The sequence below is a fragment of the Pan paniscus genome, chromosome 7 (genome assembly GCF_029289425.2).
Source record: "Pan paniscus chromosome 7, NHGRI_mPanPan1-v2.0_pri, whole genome shotgun sequence".
In the NCBI taxonomy this organism is placed as follows: Eukaryota; Metazoa; Chordata; class Mammalia; order Primates; family Hominidae; genus Pan; species Pan paniscus.
The window spans coordinates 160890968-160917347 of NC_073256.2; the positions used below are offsets into that span (position 1 = coordinate 160890968).

At 61.3% G+C, this 26380-nt stretch overlaps 1 protein-coding gene and 1 long non-coding RNA gene across 2 annotated transcripts; one reads left to right on the forward strand and one right to left on the reverse strand.

Moving 5' to 3' along the window:
- The first annotated feature begins 101 nt into the window (after window positions 1-101).
- LOC129398657 (uncharacterized) lies at window positions 102-8241 on the forward strand. Its single transcript, XR_008626546.2, has 2 exons — window positions 102-7038; window positions 8080-8241. It is a non-coding gene; the product is annotated as an uncharacterized LOC129398657 (long non-coding RNA).
- Window positions 8242-17797: 9556 nt separating this feature from the next.
- MAFA (MAF bZIP transcription factor A) lies at window positions 17798-20607 on the reverse strand. The gene has a single exon (XM_034967021.4). The coding sequence runs from the start codon at window positions 20278-20280 to the stop codon at window positions 19228-19230; it is 1053 nt and encodes a 350-aa protein (XP_034822912.1). The 5' UTR covers window positions 20281-20607; the 3' UTR covers window positions 17798-19227.
- Window positions 20608-26380: the final 5773 nt, after the last annotated feature.

Genomic DNA, 26380 nt, shown 5'->3' on the forward strand with positions numbered 1-26380 from the left:
GATGGTGGTGGTGGTGGTGGTGATGGTCATGGTGGTGGTGGTGGTGGTGGTGATGGTCATGGTGGTGGTGGTGGTGGTGGTGATGGTGGTGGTGGTGATGATGGTGGTGGTGGTGATGGTGATGGTGATGGTGGTGATAGAGCCAAGAGGCTCTTGGGACCATGTGGCTGGGACTGAGGGCAGTGTAGACACAGCTGACTCTTCATGAGGGCTCTGCCTGGCTCTAGTAGCTTCCATCCTGAACACAGCCTGGTGAGTGTCTGAAGGATGGTCCCCTTGTTAAGTGAGGGCAGGCCTGTGGATTTCAGGGGCCCCAGAGGCCTGGGAGGACATTTAGTGGGGGCGGGGTCTCACCAAAGACTCAGTGGGCTCTGGAGTCCCTGTGTCTCCTGAGACCTGCGCCTGACATCACCCTCTGGATGGCCTCTGGCCTCTACCTGGGCTGGGGTGTCCCAGGAACAGAGAAGGGCCCAACGATTGTTGGGGACCCCAGCACTCTCTGTCCAACCGAGCCTGGGGCCTGGGTGGCAAATGTAGGCATTGCAAGGAGAGAGTGGCAGGACTGGGAGGAGGCCCAAGCCCTGGGTAGAGCCTGGGGGGTGCCAGGTCCACACCTCCGAGGTGGTGAGTGGTGCAGACAGCTGGTGCCTGTGGGTCCCTAACAAATGCGGCTGAGAAGTGGGCCCCTCAGATGTCCACGTGGCATAACCCTGCTGTGACTGAAGCCGCCAGCCTGGATTGAACATTCTTCAAGATTTCTGCCTTCATTTAACAAGTATCTGTGTCACTCGTGTTGTGAGCCAGGCAGTCCATGCAGCCAGATCAAGGCAGGGAAGTCCCTGCCCAGGAGTACTCATGTCCCAGTAGAGACAGAGGCCACAGGGCTTGCCCTGTGAAGCCAGCAGGCCCTGGGGGCTGGCTGTGATGAGGACCTCCGAGTCCTTTGGGGAATCTGGTGCCCAAGTCAGACCCAGATGGAAGCCTGGAGCTGCCCCCCAGGAGCAGGGAGGGAGTGCTCTGTCCTGAGGTATACAGCTTTTACTAGCTCCGATGGGGTGCCTTTTGGGGTCCTCCAGCCTGGGAAAGAGGCCCCATCAGCTCTAGGAGGCTGAGAGCCTGGAGTCTTGGCCTCTGAAGGCTGCGTTTCCTGGATGGCAAAGTCCAGCAGGACCCTGGCACCAGGGGTCCTTGGGCAGGCAGTTGGTCCTAGGCAAAGAAAAAAGGGCAGAGCTGCCCCAAGTGAGAGGGCGGAAGGCCATGTGCCCCCCCCAACCACGGTGGGCGCTAGGAGTCAGATACAATTACTCTCTCAGTGTATCATAATTACTGCAAATAGCCCATTAAAGAGAAATTATCATCAATATGATATTAGCAGACAGCGGGGGAAATGAAGAAAGAAAAGTGCTTATTCTCTCGTTGTCCCCTTAATGGGGACAAGGGGTGGAGAGGCAGTGGCCCCTGTTCACTGACCTCACCTCCCTGCCCACTGCGTGGAGCCACGAAGGACCCAGCAGGCTGGGAGCCAAGGCATGACCCTGGAACCAGCAGTGCAGGAAGAGCGGGTGCCATGGGTGGAGTCGGACCTGCCTCTGCCCACTGTCGGGGGCTCTGCTGTCCCCTCCCAAACCTGGCTTTAGTCCAGCTTGGGTGGCTCAGGCCTCCCTTGAGGTAGCCTCTGCTGCGCCTCCACCCCCACCGTCAACCCTCCAAGGGAAGGCCCTGGAGTAGGAGGGGTCTTGGTTCAGCCTGTCCTGAGCTTGTGGCCCTTTAAATCCTGGGAACCAGGCTCCACTAGACGTGGCCTCTGGAGCACAGGCCTCTCCCAAACATCACCAAAATGACCAAAGAGGAAGAGGGAGGTGCCGTTTGCAGGAAAGAGAGAACGGGAGTGGAGCAGCAGCCACCAGGGAGGGAAGAGGTGGCAAAGTGCTCCGTGGCTGGGGTGCCTATCTTGGCAGAATGGAGCAGATGGTGAGCCAGACGCTCAGCTGGGCCCGGGTGGGCATCTGTCAGAGCCATTAGGCCCCTCGCTGTGGCCTCTCCCAGCCATGGGGGACCCTGGGGAAACTGGGCCTGGGACCAGGCTCACTGGAGGGTGGGTATGAGGCTCTCACTGAAGATAGGGGATTGAGTGACCATCACAAACCAAGCTCAGCCACCTGCCCCTCCTTCTCTTAGCAACGACATCAGCAGCCCATAGTCCCCAGGCAGGAGAGCAGAGGAGACTTCCTTGAAAAACTCAATGGCCAGAGGAAAAAGACCAGCCTCTCAAAATGATAGATTCCCCATTGCCTGGTCCTCTACAGAAAGGCCCATCTGCCGACAAGACCACTGCCACCCTCCGCCACCCTCCACCACCCTCCCTCCGCCACCCTCCACCACCCTCCGCCAGGGCACCAGAATGCCAGGCCTCACTCATGATCAGCTGAGCACCAGCAGGCAGGTGAGAAGAGCCTCGAGTGTGGAGCAGGTCAACCAGCAACAGAGCCAGGGAGACCCATGGAGTCCAGAGAGAACGGTAACAACGGCAGCAGCACCCAGAGACTGGCTCCCAGTGAGCTAAGCCCAGCCGCGACCCTTGGATGTGCCAGCTGATTTAATACTCTTGATAAACCCAGTAGGTCAGTGCCAGTATTATGAGAGAACTGAGGCACAGAATGTCACATCCACCTCCCCAAAGTCAACAGCTAGGAGTGACAGAGCCAGGATTCTGCCAGGCAGGTTGGCCTCAGAGGCCACACTTCTTATCCCAATAATAAAAGTGAACAAGAACAGGATGAAGTTAGAGTGAGAGAGCAAGAGTGGTAACACTCATGCAATCAGAGAACAAGAGAAAGCTCAATGGAAACATGTATTCACTGACAGGATTAAAACACAAAACAACAAATAGAGAGACGGCCAGGCGCGGTGGCTTACGCCTGTAATCTCAGCACTTTGGGAGGCCAAGGCAGGCAGATCCCCTGAGCTCAGGAGTTTGAGACCAGCCTGGGCAACATGGTGAAACCCTGACTCTACTAAAAATACAAAAATTAGCTGGGCATGGTGGGGCATGCTTGTACTCAGGAGGCTGAGGTGGGAGGATCGCTTGAACCCAGGAGGCAGAGGTTGCAGTGAGTCCAGATCGCACCACTGCACTCTAGCCTAAGTGATAGAGTGAGATCCTATCTAAAAAAAAAAGGCAGGAAGGAAATATCAGAAAAATGCAGAATTGATCCAGGAGGTTCAACTTCCAAAAGGAGTCAGAAAGAGAAAGGAGAGAAAAAGGTGGGGGATCAATGATCAAAGAACTAAACTGAGACCAGTGCCCAGAATGACAAGGCACAGGCCAGACAGCAAGGCTCACCCAAGTCCAGCACAATGCAAGTGACACGTGTGCATCACTGTGGAATTGTAGACCACTGGTGCCAAGGAATGCCCCAAAAAACTTCCAGAGGGGGAAAAAACAGTCACATATGTCTCTCTCTCTCTTTTTTTTTAAGGATAAAGGGAATTCTTTTTTTTTTTTTTGAGTCAGGATCTTGTTGTGTTGCCCAGGCTGCAGTGCAGTGGTGTCATCATAGCTCACTGCAGCCTCTAACTCCTGGGCTCAAGCGATCCTCTGACCTCAGCCTCCTGGGTAGCTGGGACTACAAGCAAGCACCACCATGCCCAGTTAATTTTTTAATTTTTTGTATGGATGGGGGTCTCACTATGTTGCCCAGGCTGCAGCCAGGTTGGTCTCAAACTCCCAAACTCAAGTGATACTCCCACCTGGGCCTCCAAAAGAGCTGGGAATACAGGCATGAGCCATCATGCCCAGCCACATACTGTCTCATAAAAAGGCAAAGCAACCCCCAAATGCAGAAGGAGCTGAGAAACCAAAGGAGGAGGCAGACAAATTCAGCTTGTTGTTAAAGTGTGTTTTATGGGGGATCTTATGAACAGAAGAGTGGTCTTGGACAGCCACAAGACATGTAGATCTCCACACCATAATTCCCCAGACCCAGGGGTTATATACCATAGGGAAAGGGTACATGTGCTTCAGAGGGAATGGGGAGGAATTTGATCTAAAGACAGGACTTACAGTGTATGCTCTTATGCAAGAAACAACAGATAAACTGAAAATCTCAGAGGCATTCCTGGAACCAGTGTTAGTCAGAAGTCAGCATGGTGGATTAGCTTCCATGGTATGTTACTTTAGCCTCCACACATACCAAGGATTAGTAGTAAAGATGGAACTGGACTTCCAGTAACCACACAGAAGCTCAAAGACAGAGTACCTTACAGATGCTGAGGAAAAGAGACCCCCAATAGCAAATTCTATACCCAGCCAAACTATCTGTCTAGTGTGAGGAAATACTAATGACACTGTTAGATTTCTTAAATCTCAAAACACTTATCTCCCATGCATCTCTTCTGAAGAAGTATCTGAAGGATGCTCCCCTACAAGGAGAAGTCAACCAAGAAAGAGAAGGGGGTGCCAACACAGGTGAGGCAGGAGGGGCCAGCAGGCCTGGAGAGCAGCCAGTCCAGCTGCGGCAGGAAACTGGTTGGCTCCTGCTGAAAGGTATCCAGGGAAAATGGCCTTCGTAGATTATACAATGCAAGTTTCTGCGTGGAAGCCATGTCACGAGAGATTTCTAAAATGATTAGAGCATTTAGGAAGAATTTGTTATTGACACATAGAAAACCAAACAAAGGAAAACCAGGAGGCAATTTTTAACTCCAGGAAAAACAAAGAAGTTGCTCAGGAAAGAGCATTTAATTATAGTATATAACTTTGTTCAGGCAAGAACAATTCTTATGTAGTCATGATAATGTAAATATGGAATATTTTTAAGCTAAAAGTATTGTGGGGTTTTTTGTTGTTGTTGTTGTTGTTGTTGTTGTTGTTGTTTTTGAGACGGAGTCTCGCTCTGTCGCCCAGGCTGGAGTGCAGTGGCGTGATCTCAGCTCACTGCAAGCTCCACCTCCCGGGTTCACGCCATTCTCCTGCCTCAGCCTCCTGAGTAGCTGGGACTACAGGCGCAAGCCACCACGCCCGGCTAATTTTTTGTATTTTTAGTAGAGACGGGGTTTCACCATGTTAGCCAGGATGGTCTCGATCTCCTGACCTCGTGATCTGCCCGCCTCAGCCTTTTTTGTTGTTGTTGTTGTCGTTGTTTTTTTGGAGACAAGGTCTCACTCTGTCACCCAGGCTGGAGTGCAGTGGTGTGATCACAGCTCACTGCATCCTAGACCTCCCAGGCTCAGGCAATCCTCCCACCTCAGCCTCATTTGTAGCTGGGACTACAGGTGCATGCCACCATGCCCAGCTAATTTTTTGTAGTTTTGGTAGAGATGGGGTTTCATCACATGGCCCAGGCTAGTCTTAAACTCCTGGGCTCCAGCAATCTGCTTGCCTTGGCCTCCCAAAGTACTGGGATTACAGGCATGAGCTGCTGCACCCAGCCTAAACTAAAAATGTTCACATAGTATATAGGGAGGATGTGGGGCGGGGAAGAGCAAATGTGTAATGGAGTGAAATCCTAAACAATGCCTAAAATTAATAAATCAAGAAATAGTAACATAAACATTTTATTTAGAGATTTGGAGGTGTACTAGTCTGTTCTCGCACTGTAATAAATTACCAAGACTGGGTAATTTATAAAGAAAAAAGGTTTAATGGACTCACAGTTCCACATGGCTGGGGAGGCCTCATAATCATGGCAGAAAGTGAAGGAGGAGCAAAGGCGCGTCTTACATGGCGGCAGGCAAGAGAGCGTGTGCAGGAGAACCGCCTTTTATAAAACCATCAGATCTTGAGAGACTTATTCACTATCACGAGAACAGCACAGGAAAAACTCACCGTCATGATTCAATTACCTCCCACTGGGTCCCTCCCATGACACATGGGGATTATGGGAGCTGCAATTCAAGACGAATTAGGGTGGGGACACAGCCGAAACATATCAGGAGGTTCCTGGAAGAAACAGAGTTGAAAGCAGTTATCTTGCTGAGTGGGGGACTCAGGGCATGGGCAGGAGACTGCTGAGTTTTGTTTTACGTCTTACTACATTTGATTTATAAAAGACAGATGTGCATATATCACTTCAAAAAAACAAAACTGGATGTGGCTGATGCCAAAGTGACCTGCCCCAGAAGAGCTGCTAACAGAACAGCATCCCAGGAGGCTGCAGAAGGGCTGAAGAGCAGAGCCCACACCTGCTATGGGCCACAAGAGGCCCTGGAGGCCGTGGAGGCCACAAGGGCCCAGGCGGGACTTGCAGAATGAGAGTCCTAGGCCCAAGTATAGAGTCCCTGGTGGGCACGGAGCAGACACCAGGTCAGTGGGAGGGGTTGTCAGACCCTGTGGAGTGCCCCACCTGTGTGCCAGGCCCAGAACTGGGCTCAACTCTGATGGTAGCAGGTGGAAAGTAGACTTCACTACTGTGGGAGTGGGGGCATTCCTGGACACAGGGGGAAACCAGCTCACAGAACAGCCTGGGGTCTTCTTGGAGGAGGCCATTTTGGCCCAGATCCTAAAGGAAGACTGGAAGCCTCAGGGGGCAGTGAGAACAGGGACAAGAGAGGGCAGGTCTCAGGACTGACTGAGCGACTCAGACTGACCTGGATCAAACTGTGGAGCCAGCGAAGGGTTTAGAGGGTTGCTGCAGGACAGTGGTGTCTGCAAAGATGCCTCTGGCTGCTGTCTGGAAAATAGACAGGGGAGGCTGGGCAGGGGTCTGGGCAGGGGCTGGACAGGGGTGCTGGGCAGGGGCTGGACAGGGGTGCTGGGCAGGGGCTGGACAGGGGTGCTGGGCAGGGTCAGTCCATCTCCATCCTGCTTTCCTTTTCTTTCTTTTCAACAAATATTGATGGAGCACCTCCTCGGTGCCAGGCGCTGCTGCAGCCTCTAGGAAATCAACCGTGGAAACACACGGACCCTGCCCTCCTGGCGCCAGTGTTCTGGTGGTCAGGAGGTGAAGAAAACCAGCAAGAACCAGCACAGGAATCCGACGGTGGCAGCGCCGAGAGAAACAAGCTTGGAGGGGAAGGAGAGCTAGAGAGGCTGCATGGGTGAGGCCAGCTTCTTGAAAATGGAGGTGTGAGATTTGAGGAGGGCTCTGGAGAGAAGAGGGAAGAGGCCCCAGGGGAGAGATGAGCAAAGGCTCTGTGGTACAAACTGAGCTCCCTCACTCCACGTTTGGAGTCATTCCACAGCTTCCTAAACCACCCACCCAGGCAACCCCATCCCCCTACCCACCCATCCACCCACCAACTCACCCCCAACCCCCCACCCACCCATCCTCCCACCCACCTGCCAACCCCCTACCCACCCACCCACTCATCCTCCCACCCTCCAACCCCCTACCCACACACTCACCCATCCTCCCACCCACCCTTCAGCCCCCTACCCACCCACCCACCCACTCATCCTCCCACCCACCCTCCAACCCCCTACCCACCCACCCACTCGTCCTCCCACCCACCCTCCAACCCCCACCCACCCACTCATCCACTGACTCTCCAACCCCCTACCCACCCATCCACTCACTCATCCACTCTTCCCCATACCCCCCCACCCACCCACTCATCTTCCCACTCACCCCTATACCCCCTACTCACCCACCCACTCACCAACTTACCCACCATCCATTCATTCACCCTCCTCCCACTCACCCACTCCCACCCATCCCCCATTCCCCCATGCCTCATCCTCCCATCCATCTACCCACTCACCTACCCAACCACTCACCCATCTACGCACTCACCCACGCACCCTTCCATCCATCCACCCACCCATCATCCACCCACTCATCTGCCCATCCCCCCATTCCCCCACCATCCCCTCCATCCATCCACCCATCCACCCACCCAACTGACCATCCACCTATCCACTCACCCACCTGTTCACCCATCTACACACCATTTATTCACCCACCATCAACCATCCATATATCCTTCCATCCAGCCACTATCCTCCCCTGTTCCTTCCCATCCTGCTGTCTTCCTCATCTTTCTTGTCACACGTCCAGCCGTCTGTCCGTTCATCCACCCATCACCTCATATGCTCCTTTTGTTTTTACCTCTTTCACCTTTCTCCATCTTCAAATGCAGATGTGATGGTTGGAGTGGAAGCTGACATTTTGAGCCAGGAGACCCTGGGAGTACAGGCCAAGATGAAAAGAGCCTCAATCCAGAGCGTTCTGTGAAGCAGTCACCACGGCCACCCTGGGCCATCAGCTTCTGGACTTTTACAACATAGAAATTAAATTTCCATTGAATTTGTTGGAGTCATTGTTCCTTTAGCTCCCTGTTACCTGCACTTACATCTCTCTGTGAGTCGCGGAGTCTTGCAGTTAAGGTATTAATATTATTGCGTCTCAAGGTGCCTCAGGTCAGAGGTTCCAAAGGTGAATGAGGGCACAGCTCTCCGTCTGAGACTCACGGTGGAGAAGCCTCCTCACCTTGCTCCTTCTCCCTGTCACCAAGAAAGGGGTCCGGGGGAAGGAAGGGGTCCGTGTGGCCCTCCCGCCCCCACACTGTCCCTCTTGGATTCTGCTAGCCTGTGGGTGTGGGCAGCAGCTCAGCCTGGCCCTGGAATTTTCCATAAAGGTCTTTCCAGGTAAGAATGATTAGACAACATATTTTGTATTCATTATTATATAGTGCGTTTTAAATATTATTTACGTGTATGTGGGTGGGTAAGATTTAATGGCTAAAGAGTGGTAGACAGCGGGAGCCAGGAGTGTGTCTGGGCTTGTCACATGAATTCCTGCAGAAATAATTCTCTTTTGGAGAATGCTGAACGTCATACCTTCCTGATCGTAACCTCAACGTGGCCCTAAGCGCCCTGTCCAGGGCCCCAGAGTTTCTGAACTCAGCTTAAGTCAGCTCCCCAAACTCAGCAGAAAGTGGGAGGAGTTGGGGCTGTTCTGTCCCTAGTACACAGGTCTGGGCAGGGCTGGGTTTTACCTTCTGGGAAGGGCTGTGGAAGGGAGGGTGAGGGGACAGACCCAGCGGATGAGGGGTTTGAAGAGGAGGAGTGGGGACTGCAGTGATGGGCAGTGCACTGCGGCTGAGTAGGGGGAGGAAAGCCTTCTGGGAGCTGAGCTGGGGACCCCCCATGGATGGCAGCTCTGGGTGCCCCTCCCATGCCTGCTCCTTCCCTGCTCCCCTCCTGCCAGGAGCCAAGCTCTGTTCCCCCAGGCCCCTCTGCAAGCCCCACAGACGTGGCCAAGACATCTCCGGTCTTGGATTGGGGGCACCCCTGTAAATCCCACCCCGGTGCACCTGGAGAGGCACATCCCACTCCACGCCCTCCCCTCGGAACAGAGCCCCCTCTTCCAAGAAGCCTTCTCAGATTGACGAAGGGCTTGCTGAACGGGCCCCTCTCTTTACTGCTCATGAGGCCCCTGTGTGGATGGCCGATGGGAGGGTGGGGGAGAACTCAGCGTCTTCTTACAGATGAGGTGATTGAGCCCTGAGAGACGGCCCCTGCTCTACCTCCAGCTGGGGAACGGCAGAGTTCAGGCCGACTCCAGTCCAGCCCCTCTGCCACCATGGTGGGGGTGGCCTGGTGACTGGGCCGGGGGGCTGGGGAGGTGCCCACCTGACCTAACCAAGGCCAGTGACGAGGTCCAAGGCCCCGTCTCCACCCACGCCCCACCGCCTGACCTGCCTCCAAGGCGATGGCAGCCCCCACCCTGCTCCAGAGAAGAGGCCTGGACAAGGTGAGGAGGAGACCAGAGCCTTCCTCCCAGACTCGCAGAGCCACCCCCGCGCGAGCCCTCCGCACCACCTGCACCTCCTGAGCTCTCAGGTATGGTGGCGCCAGGGCGGTGCACCAAGCACCCTCAGATGTGCTGCGGGGCTGCCCTTCGGAGGCACCCGTGCTGGCCTCCTGCTCTTCCATAAGGGCAGCGGGCCCAGGCAGGGCACGAGGCGGACAGAGTGTCCCGTCCCCCATGCAATACGCCCAGGACCCAGAGGGCAGAGACGGTGGGTGAGGAACCATCTCTGCAGGGAACCGCCAGCAGGAACAGAAGGGTGAGGGGCCGGGCCAGCTACCTCCCTGGACTGTGGCAGCTCCCGCCTGTGCCCCCACGATCCTCTCTACACAGAAGCAGGGGCCCCTGCTGCCCGCACAGTGGCCCCAGGATCTGTCCCCAGTTCCTCGCCGCCCTCCCTGCCCCCATTTCACGGCTGCTCCCCTGCAGCCACTCCAGCCCCGACTTTATACACACAGGCCCAGCCACCTATCGGCTGGCGAGGCCTCCTGGAGGCCCGGCGGGCTCTTCCCCCTCCCTCCCCGCCCTTTTCCTCTCCCGATTTCCTGGCCACCCTCTGGCTTAGTCTGCAATTCATCTTCCCGTCTCTCTTCCCATACCTGAGCCTCGTGCCGCCCGGGATTGCGGCGCCCGCGCCACCACGCTGGGGTAATGGTCCCAGCACTGCTGCTCTGTGTCCTGCAGCGCCCCAGCCCGAGCATCTCACACACCGCGACTGGGTGTCTACAGGTGCCGCCTCTTGACACCTCTGCTGCACCGCCAGTGCCCCACTCGGCAAAGCACAGCCCCTCCCCAGCACTGCAGCAAACGGGCAGGAGACCCCCGCCCGGCCGGGGGAGCAGGGGCAACGGCAGGGCCCCAGTAGAGAGGGTGGAGCTGGAGCCGAGGCCGGGCCAGGCGCCTGCGCTGCCTAACGCTTCTGAGACAGGCGAGCCGTGCTCCGTGCTCCGTGCTCCGTGCTCCGTGCTCCGTGCTCCGTGCTCCGGGACGAAGGGGGCTGTGGGGTCGGCAGAGGGCTTCCCGTGAGGAGGAGCACACCAGGAGTGCTGAGGCCGGGGGTGGGAAGCAGGCAGATCCCTCAGGAGCGTGGGCTGGAGGGCCGGGACAGCCATGGGCGGCTTCTGTGTGGAGGGGCAGCCTTGGGGTTGAAGAGAGGAGACCAGAGGCTGCAGGGAGAAGCTGGGGCTGGGTGGGGTGGGCCCAGCCAGGGCCCCTGTGTTTGAAACTCCCTTGTCCCAGAGGAGCCGTGGGCTACGCCCCTCCCCCAGGGCATCAGCTCCCCTGGGGCATCTGTACCAAGAGCTGGGCAGAGGCGGCGGCTGGAGAGGGGCCACCCAGGGCATGTGGCTTCCCGGAGGACATGGCTTGTCCCTGAGACCCACCCCTCTGGGGGAGGTGACCAGACACCTGGGTCCCAGCCAGGAGTCGGGGGCAAGGGTGCTGCAGGAGAAGGGACTCCGGGACCCTCCTTCATAGAGAAGCCAGAGTCCCCTGAGTCCCGCGGGGCCCCGCCAGCAGCCTGGGACTCTTCTGTGCCCAGCACCCTGCCTGCACCCTCACTGCTGCTCCCAGGCTGCTCCGGGGAGGCAATCAGGGCCCACGGGGCTGGCGCCTGGCATGTTCCAGATACCTCCCTGTGTCAGCCTCTGAGGACTGGGTGGGAGGGAGGCAAAGGGGCCGTCCCCTGCGAGCTAGACCACGCTGAACGGGTGCCGGGAGGTGCAGTGGAGTCGGGGAGGCCCCAGGGCGGAGCCCGCCACATGGGAGGGAGGGGCTGGGCCACAGACGCAAGTCAGGGGCCAAGGTGGCTCTGTCTGGGAAGGCGGTGGCCTGAATGTGGAGAGGAATTATCCTCCAGGCTGGAACTGATCCCAGCTGCCCTCAGGACACCTAACTCGGGTGCCAGGGGTCAAGGGCACTGGAGTCCCAGAGGCCAGCATGGAAGAGGTGGCAAGGCTCAGGGGAATGCCAGGGTTGAAAGGGGCAGCAAGGGCTGCGGCTGAGGGGCTTCAGGCCTGGTGGGCTGCTGTTGGGGGGCACCCCACCTTCCTGCTCTCCACAGCCAGGTCGGGGTGCCTGGGGGGGTGGGCCGGACCTGAAGGCCACAGGCCTCCTCCTGCGCCCACCCCTCCTGCGACCCCCACAGCCTCCCCCGCTGACCCCTTCATGCCCCCCCGCCCCCCTGCCCGGTGCTCCTCCCCGGCCGCGGGCTAATTGGCTGTGACAGCTGGAGCCCTGGGCAGCTGAGCGGTGTCACTGCAAATTAGGCAGGCGCTGAGCCCGCCAGCCGCAAATTACTCTGTCACTGCTCCCCATGCGGACTGCCGACTGTGTGTGGGGGTCGAGGGTGTGGGCTCCAAGCCACTCCCACCTTCCTGCCACCTCCTGATTCGGGGTACACTCCCTTCCCCCATCCCCCACCTCCTCCTCCTCCCAGGTGAGGAAGCGGTTTCCCCTCCTCCTGGGCCAGCCTCCCGCCTCAGACCCTCTCCCAGGCCCTGCCTCCTCCCCCACAACTTCCGAGTCCTCTGAGCACCGGTCCCACTTCCCGGGCCCTGGCTGGCCCTGCCCCGCCAGCCTCCCCTGCCACCCCAGACTCCCTAATTCAGGGTCCCTCGGCCGCCACCCTCTCCCTGGGAGCCCGGGGATCCAAATGCCTCCTCTCAGGGACCCTAGAGGGTACTCCTGTCTGAGCTGCCTGCCCCCACCTCGAGACCCCCTAGGAGCCAGGCTCAGCCAAGACCCCGCAGGCCTCCACCCTCCCCGGCTCAGCCCACAGCCTCGGGCTCTCCCTGCTGACCCACATGCTGCACCCCCAAAGTCCACCCCGTGCTGCCCCTCCCCGTGCACCCTCAGGGATTACACCATCAAGGTCGAACACAGAACCTGCATCCACCTCACGCCCCGACTTTCCACGCGCCTCCCAGCTCCTATCAGGAAAGGTCTCCCCCAGGTCCGTCCCATCCACACTCTCCGGCACCATCTGGGCCCTCGCCCTCGTCTCAGCCTTTGCTGCCCCCGACAACCTGCCAGGACCCTCAGCCTTAGGGAGGTGGGCCCCTGTGAGGGTGGGGCCAGGCTGGGCTTGAATCTGGGACAGCGGGGGCACTCAGGCCCTGCCCCGCACCCTTGCTGGGCCTCCCCAGCCCTCGGCTGGACTCCGTGGCCAGGAACTGCTGAGCAGGCACCCAGGCCCAGGGACGGCAGAGGCAGGGCTGCTTCAGCCATGAGGGCAGCGGGGAGGAGTCGGGGCTGGGCAAGGGAAAGCATGGACCCCACAGGGCTGGTGGCCCTTTCCTGTCCTCCAAATGTCAGCCCATCACCTCTGTGTCTGACTCAGAGCCCCCGAGTATCTGCTTTCCAGAGTGGCTGGCAGGTGGGGAGACCAAGGCCCCCTGGGGAGAAGGCCAGGTTCTTCCTGACACCCGCCCTGTTCCACGTCCCCAGGCCCTGGGCCAGGGATGGCTTTGCCCTTCCTCCAGGCCCAAGGTGGGGGTGTTGGGTCCCCAGGCTCCCAACCATACCCAGTGGCAGGTCACAGCACTGGCCCTGGGCCAGGACCCTTGGTGACGCTGTGACCTGCACAGGCCTGTCGGACAGGCCCCTTCAGGGCCCTCCAGGGCTGAGCCAAGTCCCTGCTGAGCAAATGGAGCCTTCAGCCCCCCACGATTGGCTGGGCTGGTTAGTGATGGTTCCAACCAGAGGGTGGCTGGGTCTTGCACCCCACATCCATCCCTGGAAGAGGGCGTGACCCTAGGGAGCCTTCAGCACCTGGCAGTGGAGGATGAGGCTTCCATCCTGGAGGGCATCTGGGCCCCTCACGGTGGCTCCAAGGACCAGGGCTGGGAGAGAGGTGGCAAGGAGAGGCCAAGGCAGCCAGGGCAGGGCAGGGCCAGGACCCCTCCTCCTGGACAGGGTGGGCTGGGCTGAACCGAGCAGACAGTGGCTGAGGACCGCACTTCACTGGAGAGGCCCATGTCAGAGCCCACTGTGGCCAGGCGGGACTCAGCATGGAGGACCGGCCCAGACAAAACCATGGGGTTGGTTTGCGTATAGGGCCGGTGGGTCCACATGCATGTGTCTGGGTGTAACTCCACCCTCATGTGTGCCAGCCAGGTGCACGCGTATGTGTACGCAGGGCCACAAGTGTGTCTGCTGTTGTGTGTCCAGGTGGGTAGAGTCTGCTCCCACATTCTGGGCTGTGTGCATGTGTGTGTGCCCGTGCATGTGTGCACGTGCCACAGCGTACCCACCCTTGTGCTGGGGCTGGGGCAGAGGACACCTCCGCTTTGTCCTGGCCCTCATCTCAGAGCCGGCTCTATAGGAAGCTGGAGGGGCCCTGCCGACAGCCACCACTGTGACGTACTGGGGGGCAGTGGGGGGAGGAAACAGGGCCACACTTGGCCCAGCGCCTGGGAATGGCAGAGGAAGGAGGGAAGGCCCTGGCCTTCTCCTGTGAGCACCCCCAGCCCAAGCCCTGTGCGTGGCTGAGGGGGGCTTAAGGCAGGAGACCAGTGACCATCCAGGTGGGCTGTCGGGCACAGGCGAGCGTGTGTGTGGGGGGTCCAGATGGGCTGTCGGGCACAGACGTGTGTGTGTGGGGGGGCTCCAGGTGGGCTGTCGGGCACAGACGTGTGTGTGCGTGGGGGGGTCCAGGTGGGCTGTCGGGCACGGGCGAGTGTGTGTGCGTGGGGTCCAGGTGGGCTGTCGGGCACAGGCGTGTGTGTGCGTGGGGGGTCCAGGTGGGCTGTCGGGCACAGACATGTGTGTGCGTGGGGGGTCCAGGTGGGCTGTCGGGCACAGACGTGTGTGTGCCTGGGGGGTCCAGGTGGGCTGTCGGGCACAGACGTGTGTGTGCGTGGGGGGTCCAGGTGGGCTGTCGGGCACAGACGTGTGTGTGCGTGGGGGGTCCAGGTGGGCTGTCGGGCACAGACGTGTGTGTGCGTGGGGGGTCCAGGTGGGCTGTCGGGCACAGGCGTGTGTGTGCGTGGGGGGTCCAGGTGGGCTGTCGGGCACAGGCGTGTGTGTGCGTGGGGGGTCCAGGTGGGCTGTCGGGCACAGGCGTGTGTGTGTGGGGGGGGTCCAGGTGGGCTGTCGGGCACAGGCGTGTGTGTGCGTGGGGGGTCCAGGTGGGCTGTCGGGCACAGGCGTGTGTGTGCACAGACGTGTGCGTGTGGGGTCCAGGTGGGCTGTCGGGCACAGGCGTGTGTGTGCGTGGGGGGTCCAGGTGGGCTGTCGGACACAGACGTGTGTGTGGGGGGGGGGTCCAGGTGGGCTGTCGGGCACAGACGTTTGTGTGCGTGGGGGGTCCAGGTGGGCTGTCAGGCACAGACGTGTGCGTGTGGGGTCCAGGTGGGCTGTCGGGCACAGGCGTGTGGGGGGGGGGGTCCAGGTGGGCTGTCGGGCACGGGCGAGTGCGTTGTGTGTGGGGGGGGGGTCCAGGTGGGCTGTCGGGCACAGGCGAGTGTGGGGGGAGTGCAGCCAGTGCTCCTGCTCGTGTGTCCAGTGTGTGCCATGGGTGTCCACCCAGGCCCAGGGCCTTAACCCCGGCCCCTTCAGCCTCTCCCTGCTGTCTGGGAAGACACAGCTCCCATTGGTGGGAGATGGGACACAACTCCTGGGGCCACATATCTGAGCTGCCCCAGGAACACTAGGTCCTCACGCTGCACCCTGTTCAAGGCAGCCTCAGGCCCCAGCCTCCCCCTCTCCCAGGGCTCACGCGGGGGCCGAGTGTCACATGCAGGACACTCCAGTTGGTGTCTCCCTCTGGAGCTCTTGGGCCAGGGCTGTCACCTGGGTCCCTGCTGTGGGCCCCCAGTGGGCACATAGGGTGGGTAGGGTGGTGGCCAGGGTGTGTGGGAGACAAGCCCTACCCTCTGGGCCCAGGCAGCCTCCTCCAGGAAGGCAGAGGATGGCACCTTTGAAGTGCCAGGAGTCCCTGCCTGCCTGCTCTGGTTCTGGGTGACGGTGGCGGGGGCAGGAGGCACCCAGGCCAGGCACCATCACTGACCTCTGGGGACATCCAGGTGGGGGTGGGGGTGAGGTCAGCTGCTCTTCCAGGATGGGTCAGGGGCTAGGGTCCCAGGAGCTGAGCGGCGGATGCTGTGGTCACCCCTTCCAGGGGCCCTCCAGCTCCCCTCAGCCCCAAGCACCTTGGTGCTGCCTTGCACACAAGGGACACACATGCTCACGAGTGCCGTTGGCACTCCAGCTCTGCTGCCCTCCAGGGCCCCAGGCCCAGTGAGGAGGAGCTGAGGGATCTAATTCTCCGATTCCTTGCTGGCCACACAACCTCCCTCAGCCAGGAACCCCAGAGCTGCCCACCCTCCCCCGCTGCCGGCTCCAGCCAGGTCTGGCTGCAGCAGCCCCTCCTGAAGGGTCACACTGGTCCCAGGGACTCCCTCGGGGAAAACTGAGGCCTCCAGCCAGCCCTGCCAGCTGTACAGAGTCTGGGTCAGGTGGGTGCCGCTGGTCCAGGCCTGTGCTGTGTGGGTGGGCACGGGTGCAACTGAAGCCAAAGGTGCTTTCCACACACGGCCATCTTCCCGCGGGGGTTCACGGAGCCCCCAAAATGGTTTTCAGAAAAGCTCTGTCTCGGAACACAGGAATAAGAAGTCCCCTGCCCGCAGGGGTCCCCACGTCCCGGTGCTCACCTGCCTGCTCCACCTTGTGTGTGGCGGAGAGCAGGGGGACAGACGAAAGAGAGAAAGAGAAAGGGAAGAGAAAATAGAAAACAGGAAAGTGAACTGACTCCAGCAGCAGCAGCTGCTAAGGCCTCACAGCTCGGGCCCGGCCATGCTGCGGAGAAAGCTGGATCCGGTGGCAGCCCCGGCACGTGCCGCAGTGGGGTTCCTCTGAGTCCCAAACCCAGCAAGCCTCCAGCAGCGCCCGCAGGCCCCATGCACCGGGAAGCCCAGTTCTGGCCCCTGAGTGCAGGGCTCCCAGACGCCTGGGGTGGGGGTAGGGAGCAGGGAGGGTGACACAGCTCCCTGCCCGCCGCTCCCACCCCAAAAAGGCCGCCTCTGATCCAGGCTGCCAGAAGTCGCTGCGTCCTGTCCTTTCTCGGCCAGGGGAAAGGCTCTGTGCAAAGGGCTCCTGGGGGCGGCGATGGTGAAAACTAAGGTGTCCCATGTCCTCTGCTCTTTACAACTTCGAACTATGAAAAACGAGCCAGCAGATTCCCGTCCGAGAATGTGCCCAAGGCTCCCCGCCCCTCCTTGGGGAGAGATGGCCTGTGTCAGCGAAGGCCCGGGCCGGGCGGCTGAGCCACCCGTGGCTGCCTGGAACCCGCCTGTCCCTGCCGGCATAGTCTCTTCAACTCCATCTTCCGCCCCCCATTTCTGTAATTCCCACCAGCATTCTCCTCCACAGAGATGCCTTCACGGCCAGCTCCCCTGCTGGGATTCTGCTTGAACTCCCGCAGAGACCCAAAATCAAAGGGGGAGGCGGCAGGGACTGACGGAGGACTCGCCTTCCTCTCTTCCTCCAGGTCTCTCCGCTTGAAACGATAAAACAAACTCAGGAGACTCACTCACAGAGGATTCCGTCCCGTCCCCAGAAAGAACCTCCGCTTACCCCCGATGGAAAAGCGGCACAGCCCCCTCGCAAGAAAGGCGAGTTTGGGAGCCCTTGCAGGCCAGAAGCCCTCTCTCCAAATTTGCAAACCACGGACCCTCGCCTGCCTCTCTTCCGGCAGTGAAGGGAGGGAACCATCAACGACGTGTCCTGCAGCCACCCTGGGCCCTGTGAACTGAGATTTCTGGGGTACTGCCTCCTCCCCGGTGCTCCCAGTCCATGCCCAGCCAGCCGTTCAGAGGAGCAAGGGCAGGCTGCGCCTTCAGGTGGGAGACGGGCAGACTCCGAGGGCTGGGGACAGTTCTGGCCACCAGGATGCAGCGGTGTGTCCCACCAAGGACACCTCCTGCCCTGCACCCCCAGCCTGCCTCAGTGACTCTCCCCAAAAGCCCCTCGGCCTTCTTTGCCGAGGGCAGACGCAGAGGGCACAGGTCTGCGGGGTGCGGGCCGGCTAACGCTGCCTCGCTGCTCAGTTTCTCCCTGGTCCTGCCGTCACCCAGGGCCCGTCCGTCACCCAGGGCCAGCACAAAGCCCAATGCAGGGCCCTCCTCTTCCTTCAATTCAGGGAGAAACACGACAAAACTGAAAGCCACCGACCAACCAGCCAGGCTGCAGTGACTTGGATCTGAACAGATTTATTTTGTGTATTTTTTTCTTTTTCTCAGTTTCGTAGCAAATGAAAAAAGAACTCAACGAAAACCAACTACACAACAAAACTTTCAACGAGTCGGCACGCCTTCCACTCCGAGTGCTCAGGGGAGGGGTGCGGAGCGGCTGGAATCCCACTGATGGCCCCTGAGGGCCTCCGAAAACGGGCAGATCCCCCAGGCGCCTGGCCCAGCCTACAGGGCCCGGAGCACCCGCCTCCTCGCCCTCTCTCCCGGCTAGTCCAAAGAGCGACGAAGCATTAAAGAAAGATTCCACAAACAAAACGAAACACAATTTAAATTAAAATAAAAACCCTTTCTCCACCCGCCCCATACCAGAAGGCTCTGGCCCAAGCCTCCTCTTAAAAAAAATTTTTTCTGCTAGAAATACTGTGCATTACTTTTTTCTTTCACTTCTCTTGAAGGTTAAAACAAGATGTATTTCCCCAGGAGTTACAGATATGTTCTGGTGCATAGAGAGACAGCAGCTCGGGATCCGGGCCAGCCCCCACCCGACAGAGCACAGGACTCATCCCCCCTCCCCCCACCCCCGGTTGAGCATAGTAGGACAGCAGGCCTGGACACAGCACGGGTGACGTCCCTGGCTTCGACCTCCAAGGAACGCCGGTAGCAGGGTCGGGGGCAAGCGGGGAGGGGGCAGGCAGGGGCCGGGCCCCTCCTGGCGAGCGACTCATGCTGTGACTCGCGACTGAGGGCGGACCCCGGCTGGGGAAGGAAGGGGCTTCCTCCAAGGTTTTCTTTTCTAATCACCAAGCATAAAAATTATAAATACTTCGAAAATAAGACCGATTTTAAAACGGGGAGGGGAAGTTAAAAAAGGCAAGGAAAGGGAGGCTGAGAAGAGAACGAAGGAGGGCGGGGGCAGGCAGGGGCTACCCGGGAAGGGACGGCAGCGCGATCCCTCTAGGCTGGCAGGGCGAAGGTGGGAACGGAGAACCACGTTCAACGTATGTACAAGCGGACGCTTGGAAAGAAGTTAGACCTGGCTCAAGTTTCCTTAGAAATCACCGTTCTCCGCTCAACCTCAGGACGGCGACCCCGGCCGACGCGCGCGAACGGGGACCGGGAGCGAAGGGGCCTCCAGCCCCGCGCCCGCAGACTTGGCAGCGGGGCCAGCACGGCCGGGCCGGGCCTGGTGTCCACGTCCTGTACCGCGGAGTCCGAGCCGAGGCCCCGAGAGGCCTGCGCGAACTTGTCCCCGGCGACGGCGGCGCGGGCTCGGGGTCCGGCGCCTACAGGAAGAAGTCGGGCGCGCCCTTGGCCCCGCCGGGACCGGCCTGCGGCGGCGAAGGCTCCCGCGGGAAACCGGCCCCGCCCGCGCTCCCGGGGCCGCCCCGGCCCGCCAGCTTCTCGTATTTCTCCTTGTACAGGTCCCGCTCTTTGGCCAGGCGCCCCACCTCCAGCTTCAGCTGCTCCACCTGGCTCTGGAGTTGGCACTTCTCGCTCTCCAGAATGTGCCGCTGCTGCACCCGCTTGAAGCGGCAGGACTGAGCGTAGCCGCGGTTCTTGAGCGTGCGCCGCTTCTGCTTGAGCCGGATGACCTCCTCCTTGCTGAAGCCGCGGAGCTGCCGGTTCAGCTCGCGCACCGACATGGACACCAGCTGGTCGTCGGAGAAGCGCTCCTCCAGGCGCACGTGGTGGCCCGCGCCACCGCCGTGTCCCGCGCCGCCATGGTGGTGGTGGTGGTGGTGGTGGGCGGCGTGGTGGTGGTGGGCGGCGTGGTGCGCGCCGTGGTGGTGGCCGGCGCCCATGTCGTCCGCTCCGCCGCCGCCCGCGAAGCCCGGGCCGCGGAAAGCCTCGTAGGCTGCGGCGGCCGCCGGGTGGTGCGCGCCGTGGTGCGCGCCGTGGTGGCCGCTGCCGATGAGCGCCTCCACCGCGTCCTCGGGCGTCAGGTTGAGCGCCTCGGGGTTGAGGTGATGCTGGTAGCCGCTCATCCAGTACAGATCCTCCAGCGCCGGCTTCCCCGAGGTGCCCCCGACGGCGCCGGGGCCCCCGCTCGGCGGCCCGGGGGCGCCCCCGGCCTGAGACGCGCCGCCGCCGCCCCCCGCGCCGCCGCCGCCGGTGCCCGGGCTGGGCGCGCAGAAGCTGGGCGAGGAGGGCACGGAGGAGCAGGGCGTGCTGAGCGGCGTCGAGGACAGCGAGCCTGGCGGCAGGCGGTGGCAGAAGCGCTCGGCCTCGGGCGGCTCCTTCTTCACCTCGAACTTCATCAGGTCGAAGTCGTTGACGTACTCGATGGCCAGCGGGCTGCTGGGCAGCTCGGCGCCCATCGCCAGCTCCGCGGCCATCGCCCGGGGCCCGCGCCCGGCCGCGCCCCGACGGGCGGCGTGGGAGTGGGGGGGGGAGCTGCAGGCCTCTCCCCCCCCTGCTCCCCGCGGGCGGCGGTCCCGGCGGGGGCGGGGGGGCGCCGGCGCGGGGCGGCGGCGCCGAGGGGCGCAGGGAAAAGTTTCACGTGGTCAACTCCGGGGCGGCGCGCTAGGGGCACCGCTGGCCAGGTGTCTCGGGCGACCCCGGGCCCGCGTCGCCGCCTCCTCCCCGCGGCCGCCGCCTCGGGCTGCTCTGGGCCCGCTCCCGCGCCCCACCCGCGCCGCCGGCCGGCCCCGCCTCCCACGGCTAAACGCGAAGCCGCGCGCGCCCCTTTATAGAGCCGGGTGCCTGGGCCCGCCTCCCCGGGAGGGGCGCGCGCCCCCGGGCCAATCGGAGCCCCAGCCCCGCCGCCCTCATTTGCTTATCCCCATGGCAACTCAGAGCCCAGCTGTCAATCTCCTGCGGGAAACAGCTGTGGGAAGGGGTAGGGACGGGCCGCCGGCTAGAGGAGAGGGCAGGGCCCTCTGGTGGCCATCACGGGGCACTGCACGGGCAGAGGGCGCGCCGCCTCAGGGGACAACTGCGGTCTCCAGGGGCCTCAGCTCCCAGACCCGGCGGCCGGAGAGTCCGGGGAAGCAGACGGGGACCGCGCCCGGGGACCCCCTCGGGGCCTCGTCCGCCTCGGGCCACGCGGCGGGACGCCCCCTCGGCCCCCTGGGTTTGCGGCCGGGCCTGGGGGCCGGGGGCAGCTCCGCTAGCGGCGGCGGCGGCAGCGGGACCTCCGGGCCTCTGGACACGGGTGACACCGCGCGGCCCGGCAGAGCGCGGCGCGCTGAGCCGGTTATTTTTAGCCCGCGGCTCAGGCGCGTTCAGGAATTTGGTCAACAAAGTTGCCGGCACCTCCGGGCACCGGGAAGCACGGGGCGGGCGGAGGGGGACACACGCGTGTGGGGCGGCGCGAGGGGCCGGGGACGGAGGGCCGGCGTGTGGGGGGCCGCGGAGAGCGCAGGACTGTGGGGGTCGCGGGACAACGCGGGTGGGTGCGAGCGGCGGGGGCGGGGCCCACGGGCTGGCAGCCCCTCAGGGCGTTAGGAATCCCCGCCCAAGCGGCCCACCACTGCCCACTTTCGCCCCCCGCAGGGCTGGAGGCGCCTTGCTGGGCCTGGAGTGGGACGGGGGTAACTGAGACGGGAAGGCGGGGATTTCCACCTGGCGGCCGTGCACCTGCTGGGAGGAGACGGCTCGGGTTCACGGGGCAAAGGAGGTGACGATGGGCGGTGGGCCTGTGACCTCAGGTCCCCGACACCAGCGAGCCGGGTGATGGGAGGGTTGCGCCAGGAGTTACAAGGCCGGTGACCCGAAGTGGGCCTATTGTTTCTTCTCGAAATTCTCTCCATTGCTGTTCTATGACTTCAGCAATTAAAAAAAAAAAAAGTCTAAAATGTAACCACCTGTGTAGAGAAAAAAAGCCTGGAAGGAGTTGCGCAGAGGCCACAGGGAGGCCTGGTCACGGCGCCGCAGATTTAGTACCAGGCCCTCACCTCCTTCCCTCTACAAAGATCTATTGTTTTGTAACAAGAAGACGGTCTTGAAGTGAGGACTGAACATCTGCTTCCTAAGGTGTCTCGGGGTGTCCCTGGCCCTTCCCTGGGCCCTCCCACTCCTCTGGGCAGAGCTGGGACTGCTGATTTGGGAAGACCAGGCCTTCCTCCCTGCAAGGGAGGGCCAAGGACAGCATGAGGACCCACCTGCAGGGACCCCTCTCCCCCGATCCTGTCCCGGAGGGGGCTCTGAGCTCCCCACCCTTCTACAGATGAAGAAATGAAGTGGGCATGCAGCAGAGCCAAGTCCCCACACTGGGTACCTGGACTTGAGACCACACGAGTGGTCAGCCAGCCAGGGGTGTGGGGTTTCCTTATGGCACCCCGTGTTGAGAGGGAGGCCCGGGAAGGGAGGATGCCACCGCGCAGTGGAGCTGGTGGTAGTCCAGGTTGTCTGCACCTGCAGCCCCACGAGAGGCCTTGGGGCTACAGGGCCCTCCCACGGCCCCTCCAAGGGTTTAGCAGCATTTCTGGGCACCACACCCTGGAGGCCCTGGGGCACACTGGAAAGGGGGTTGAGGAGGAAAGAGAGAGTGTTTGCACTGGGCTGTGTCCCCACTGTCCCCCCCCCCCCCCCACCGCCCATCGCACTGTGGCTCCTGCCAGGCCAAGTAGACCAGGAGAGGGTGTTTGGTCACCAGCCCAGGAGGACTCCAGCACACCCGTGGGAATGAAGGAGACGCCTGACCCCAGGCTGTTGCAGTGGGAACCTTCCCAGGGGCCACAGCTCTGACCTCAGGCTGAGGGACGCTGACCCCACAGCCATGCTTGGACTCAGTGGCACCCCCATCCCGCCACCACCCACAGGAAACCTAAGTGCCTCATCTTGCTCTGAGAGGTGGGAGAAGGTGGTGGAGGCTGGGGTGGCCTCAAAGATTGACCCCAACCCATCCGCCCCAAGCCTGCCAAGCCCTCCTTGAGGCTTGGTGCTGTCACCACCAAGCCAGGATGGCTCCCTAGAATTTGCCTGTGCTCCGCTGTTCCCTGGGCTCCCAGAGGCGCTTTCCCTTCCCACCAGCCTCCCAACCCAAGGGCTTCTCACACCCTCCAAACTTTCAGCATTTGGTCCTCAGAATTCTGCAGGGGCAGTCTGTGTGGCTGGGTAACTCAATGCACCCAACAGGCTTCTCTTGAGCACCTAGCGTATGTCAGCCAGCCTGCCTAGGGGGCACATCCCATCAGGGAGGTGGCCAGGGTCCCTTGTTGAGAAGCCCCCTGGAGCTTGATGGCACAAGTATTATTTCATCCATGGGCTCTGTAAGGGGGAGATGTGTCCTGGGAATAGGGGCACAGCTTGCCTCTGGTCCTGACAGCTGGGAGGACTTGGGGGTTGGGGTAACGGGACAGCTGATGGATGGTGCCACTGGGCAGGGTCTTCACACCCAGGCCTGGCAGATGGTGACAGCTGTCGGCCAAAACAGCTGCTTGTGACACCTCCACAGGGCTGCTCCCTGCAGCTGGTTGGGCTTCCTCACAGCATGGCTGCTGGTTCCCAGTGTGTGCATCCGAGGAAGGTGGAGGGGTGCATGTGCCTCAGAACACTGCACCATACTGGTGGTCCTCGTGTGTAGAGGTCGGCCACCCCCCTGGGCAGGGGTACGGACACTGCCTGTGTAGGTCATGTGAGGAGGGGCCTGTGGGCTGAGATGCACTGTTGTAGTGTTTTTGGAAAATACAGTCTGCCGAGTGGGCCTCAGAGAACAGAAAATCAGCCATAAAAATAGTAAGTAAAATGAGGCCGGACACAGTGGCTCATGCCTGTAATCCCAGCACTTTGGGAGGCCGAGGTGGGCAGATCACAAGGTCAGGATTTTGAGACCAGCCTGGCCAACCTGGCAAGAGCCCATCTCTACTTTAAAAATACAAAAATTAGCCGGGTGTGGTGGTGCACACCTGTGGTCCCAGCTACTTGGGAGGCTGAGGCAGGAGAATCACTTGAACCCGGGAGGCAGAGGTTGCAGTGAGCCGAGATCACGCCAGTGCACTTCAGCCTGGGCAACAGAGTGATTCTGTCTCAAATAATAATAATGAGTAAAATGATAGTGGATTTGCCTTCTATTGCTGTCTCACAAATTACCACACGTTTAGTAACTTAACACACATTTATGGTCTTGTGGCTTCTGTGAGCCAAGCGTCCAGGCAGGGCTTAGCAGGAGCCCCCGTCCAGGGTGCAGTCTAGGAGGTGGCCGGGCTACAGTTTCAACGTGGGACGAGAAGGGCTCTGCCACCAGGCATCGTCAGGCTGTTGGCAGAATTATTTCCTTAAATCTGTAGAACTGAGGACCGGCTTCTTGCTGGCTGGAGGCTGGAGGCCACCCTGAGCTCCTCACCAGGTGCAGCCCCAGCACAGGCCCTGACGCCTCGGGCCAGCAGGGAGAGGCTCTCAGGGGGGCGTAAGGTGCCGTGATCACAGCTGCGGCATCTGGCCACCCTCCAGGAGTGTCGGAGGAAAGGGGTCACCCGAGGGTGGGAACGCTGGGCGGGGGGGGGCGTCACGAGGCTACCTCAGGGCCTGTCCCCCACACACGTTTGTGAGAAGGCGGAAGGTTGGCTAGGTGGGGAGTTCTGGGTTGGTGGGGTTGGGGGGCCTCACAGACACCTGAGCAGATGGAGGGGCAAGCCCTTCAGGCCGGGGAGCAGGGAGCCCAGAGCCACTGCCTGGGAGGGGCCTGGAAGGGCCCAGGGTGGCTGGGTCAAGATCAGAGCCCATGGGGGCTGGTGTAGGGCCCAGGAAGTCATCGTGGGCCCCCAGAGGGCTCTGGGTGGAGGGAAACCTGGTACGAGGAGGGACAGGGAGGTTGGGGTGCTCACCAGCTGAACCCCACAGCTCCTTCTGCTGTCCACCATGGGACCCCACGCAGTCTGCTGTCTGCTGGGGCCCTGAGCTCATGCATTTTACTGCAGGGAGGGGCCTGAAGGGACCGTCCTGGCACGGCTCCTCCACCCCTGCCAGAGCACAGCTGCGCAGGAGGGCTGAGCTAACCCTGCCAGGCCATGCGTGGACCTCCTGAACCTTACCCTGCTGCCCCAAGAGTAAGTGCTCAGAACTGCGTAGAGCCTCGCGTGGGGTCTGGAGTGTCATTTTGGGGGCATGTATTTAGGTGGGAGAACCCCCACACCCCCAGTGCCTGCGTTTGCTGTGCGGAGCTGATCACAGGAGACAGAACCTTCTCCGTCCCGCAGACAGAGGCTCTGCATCTTCTGGGCTAGGGGGCTGCTGGGGCTGCCTCCACCCCCACCCTGCTCCTGCTGCCCGGGCGCCCCTCCTCCACGCAGGGGCTCATTTGCATTTAAAAACAAGACAACCAAAAAACAAGCCCAGGGCCTCCTGAGAGTCCCTCCTCAGCCTGTCGCTGCTCCGCCCCTTCCTTGTGCCCCTACTCACGCACGGATGGTGCGCCTGCTGTATGCCAGGTGCCAGTCAGGGCACTCGCTCAGCCACTGCACGCCCAAGCTCCCTGCCCTCCCGGAGCACCCGTGCTGCTGGGCGCTAAGTGAGGCGGGGTCAACGCCCTCAGCCCAGAGGCAGGATGGGCACAGGCCTAGCCCAGGAAGGTGCTGGCACTCCCGGCGGACCCCCAGACACTCTCCCTTCGGTCACCTCCCAGCCCCCAGGGGCATCCAGGCCAGCATCCGACTGCCCAGCCGGCACCCCTCCAGGCACACAGGGCACAGAGCCACACTCTGAAGTCACTGCTGCACCCCTGCTCGCCCATCCACCTCCCGCAGTGGCCCTGGACTCTGCCCACGGCTCCCACCTCTGCGGCCATCACATCTCCCTTATAAGAGACAACAGCGCTAAGACCCATCTGCTTGGCGCTGGGGGGATGCATCACCTGCCTGGGACCCGGCCGTGCCCCGCCAGGGCTCTGAGGACCCCCTAGGGTGCTGTGTGCTTCCGCTTCAGGGTTTCCATCCGGCTGCCCCAGCACACACCACTCTGCTGCACGCACAGGCTTGGGTGCAGGGTTACGCCCTCCTCTCCTCAGGAAGCCTTCTCCTTCCCTGTTCCGACCACCCCAGCAGGGGACATTCCACCAGGCTGTCCTCAGCTGGGGCCATGGTCAATACAGGGGCAGGGACTCTGCTAGTCCCAGCCTCCCGGGTCCCTTGGCCAGGTGCCCTGGCAGTCACTGGTCTGCTGCCAGCTGCCCCTTGGCATGAGGGGCCTCGTGTGACCAAATGGGCACACTCCATGCAGGGGAAACGCAAGGACTTGAGACCAGGCAGAGCCCAGGCTGCACAAGGTCCCCAGATGGGGGATTGGGACACCATGGTGGCCCCCTGAAGGCAGTGGCCAGCCTTTTCTGAGTCTTCCTGCTGGCCACTCCCGGTGGGGGCTGCATTTGGGGACAGTGGACCTGGCCCTGAACTGCCATCACACCCCCTTGCCCAAGAGCAGTGCCCTGGGCCTCCGAGGGGCTGTGCCGTGTGTCAGATGGCAGCGCTCACGGTCCCAGACAGGCGCTGGGTGGACGGG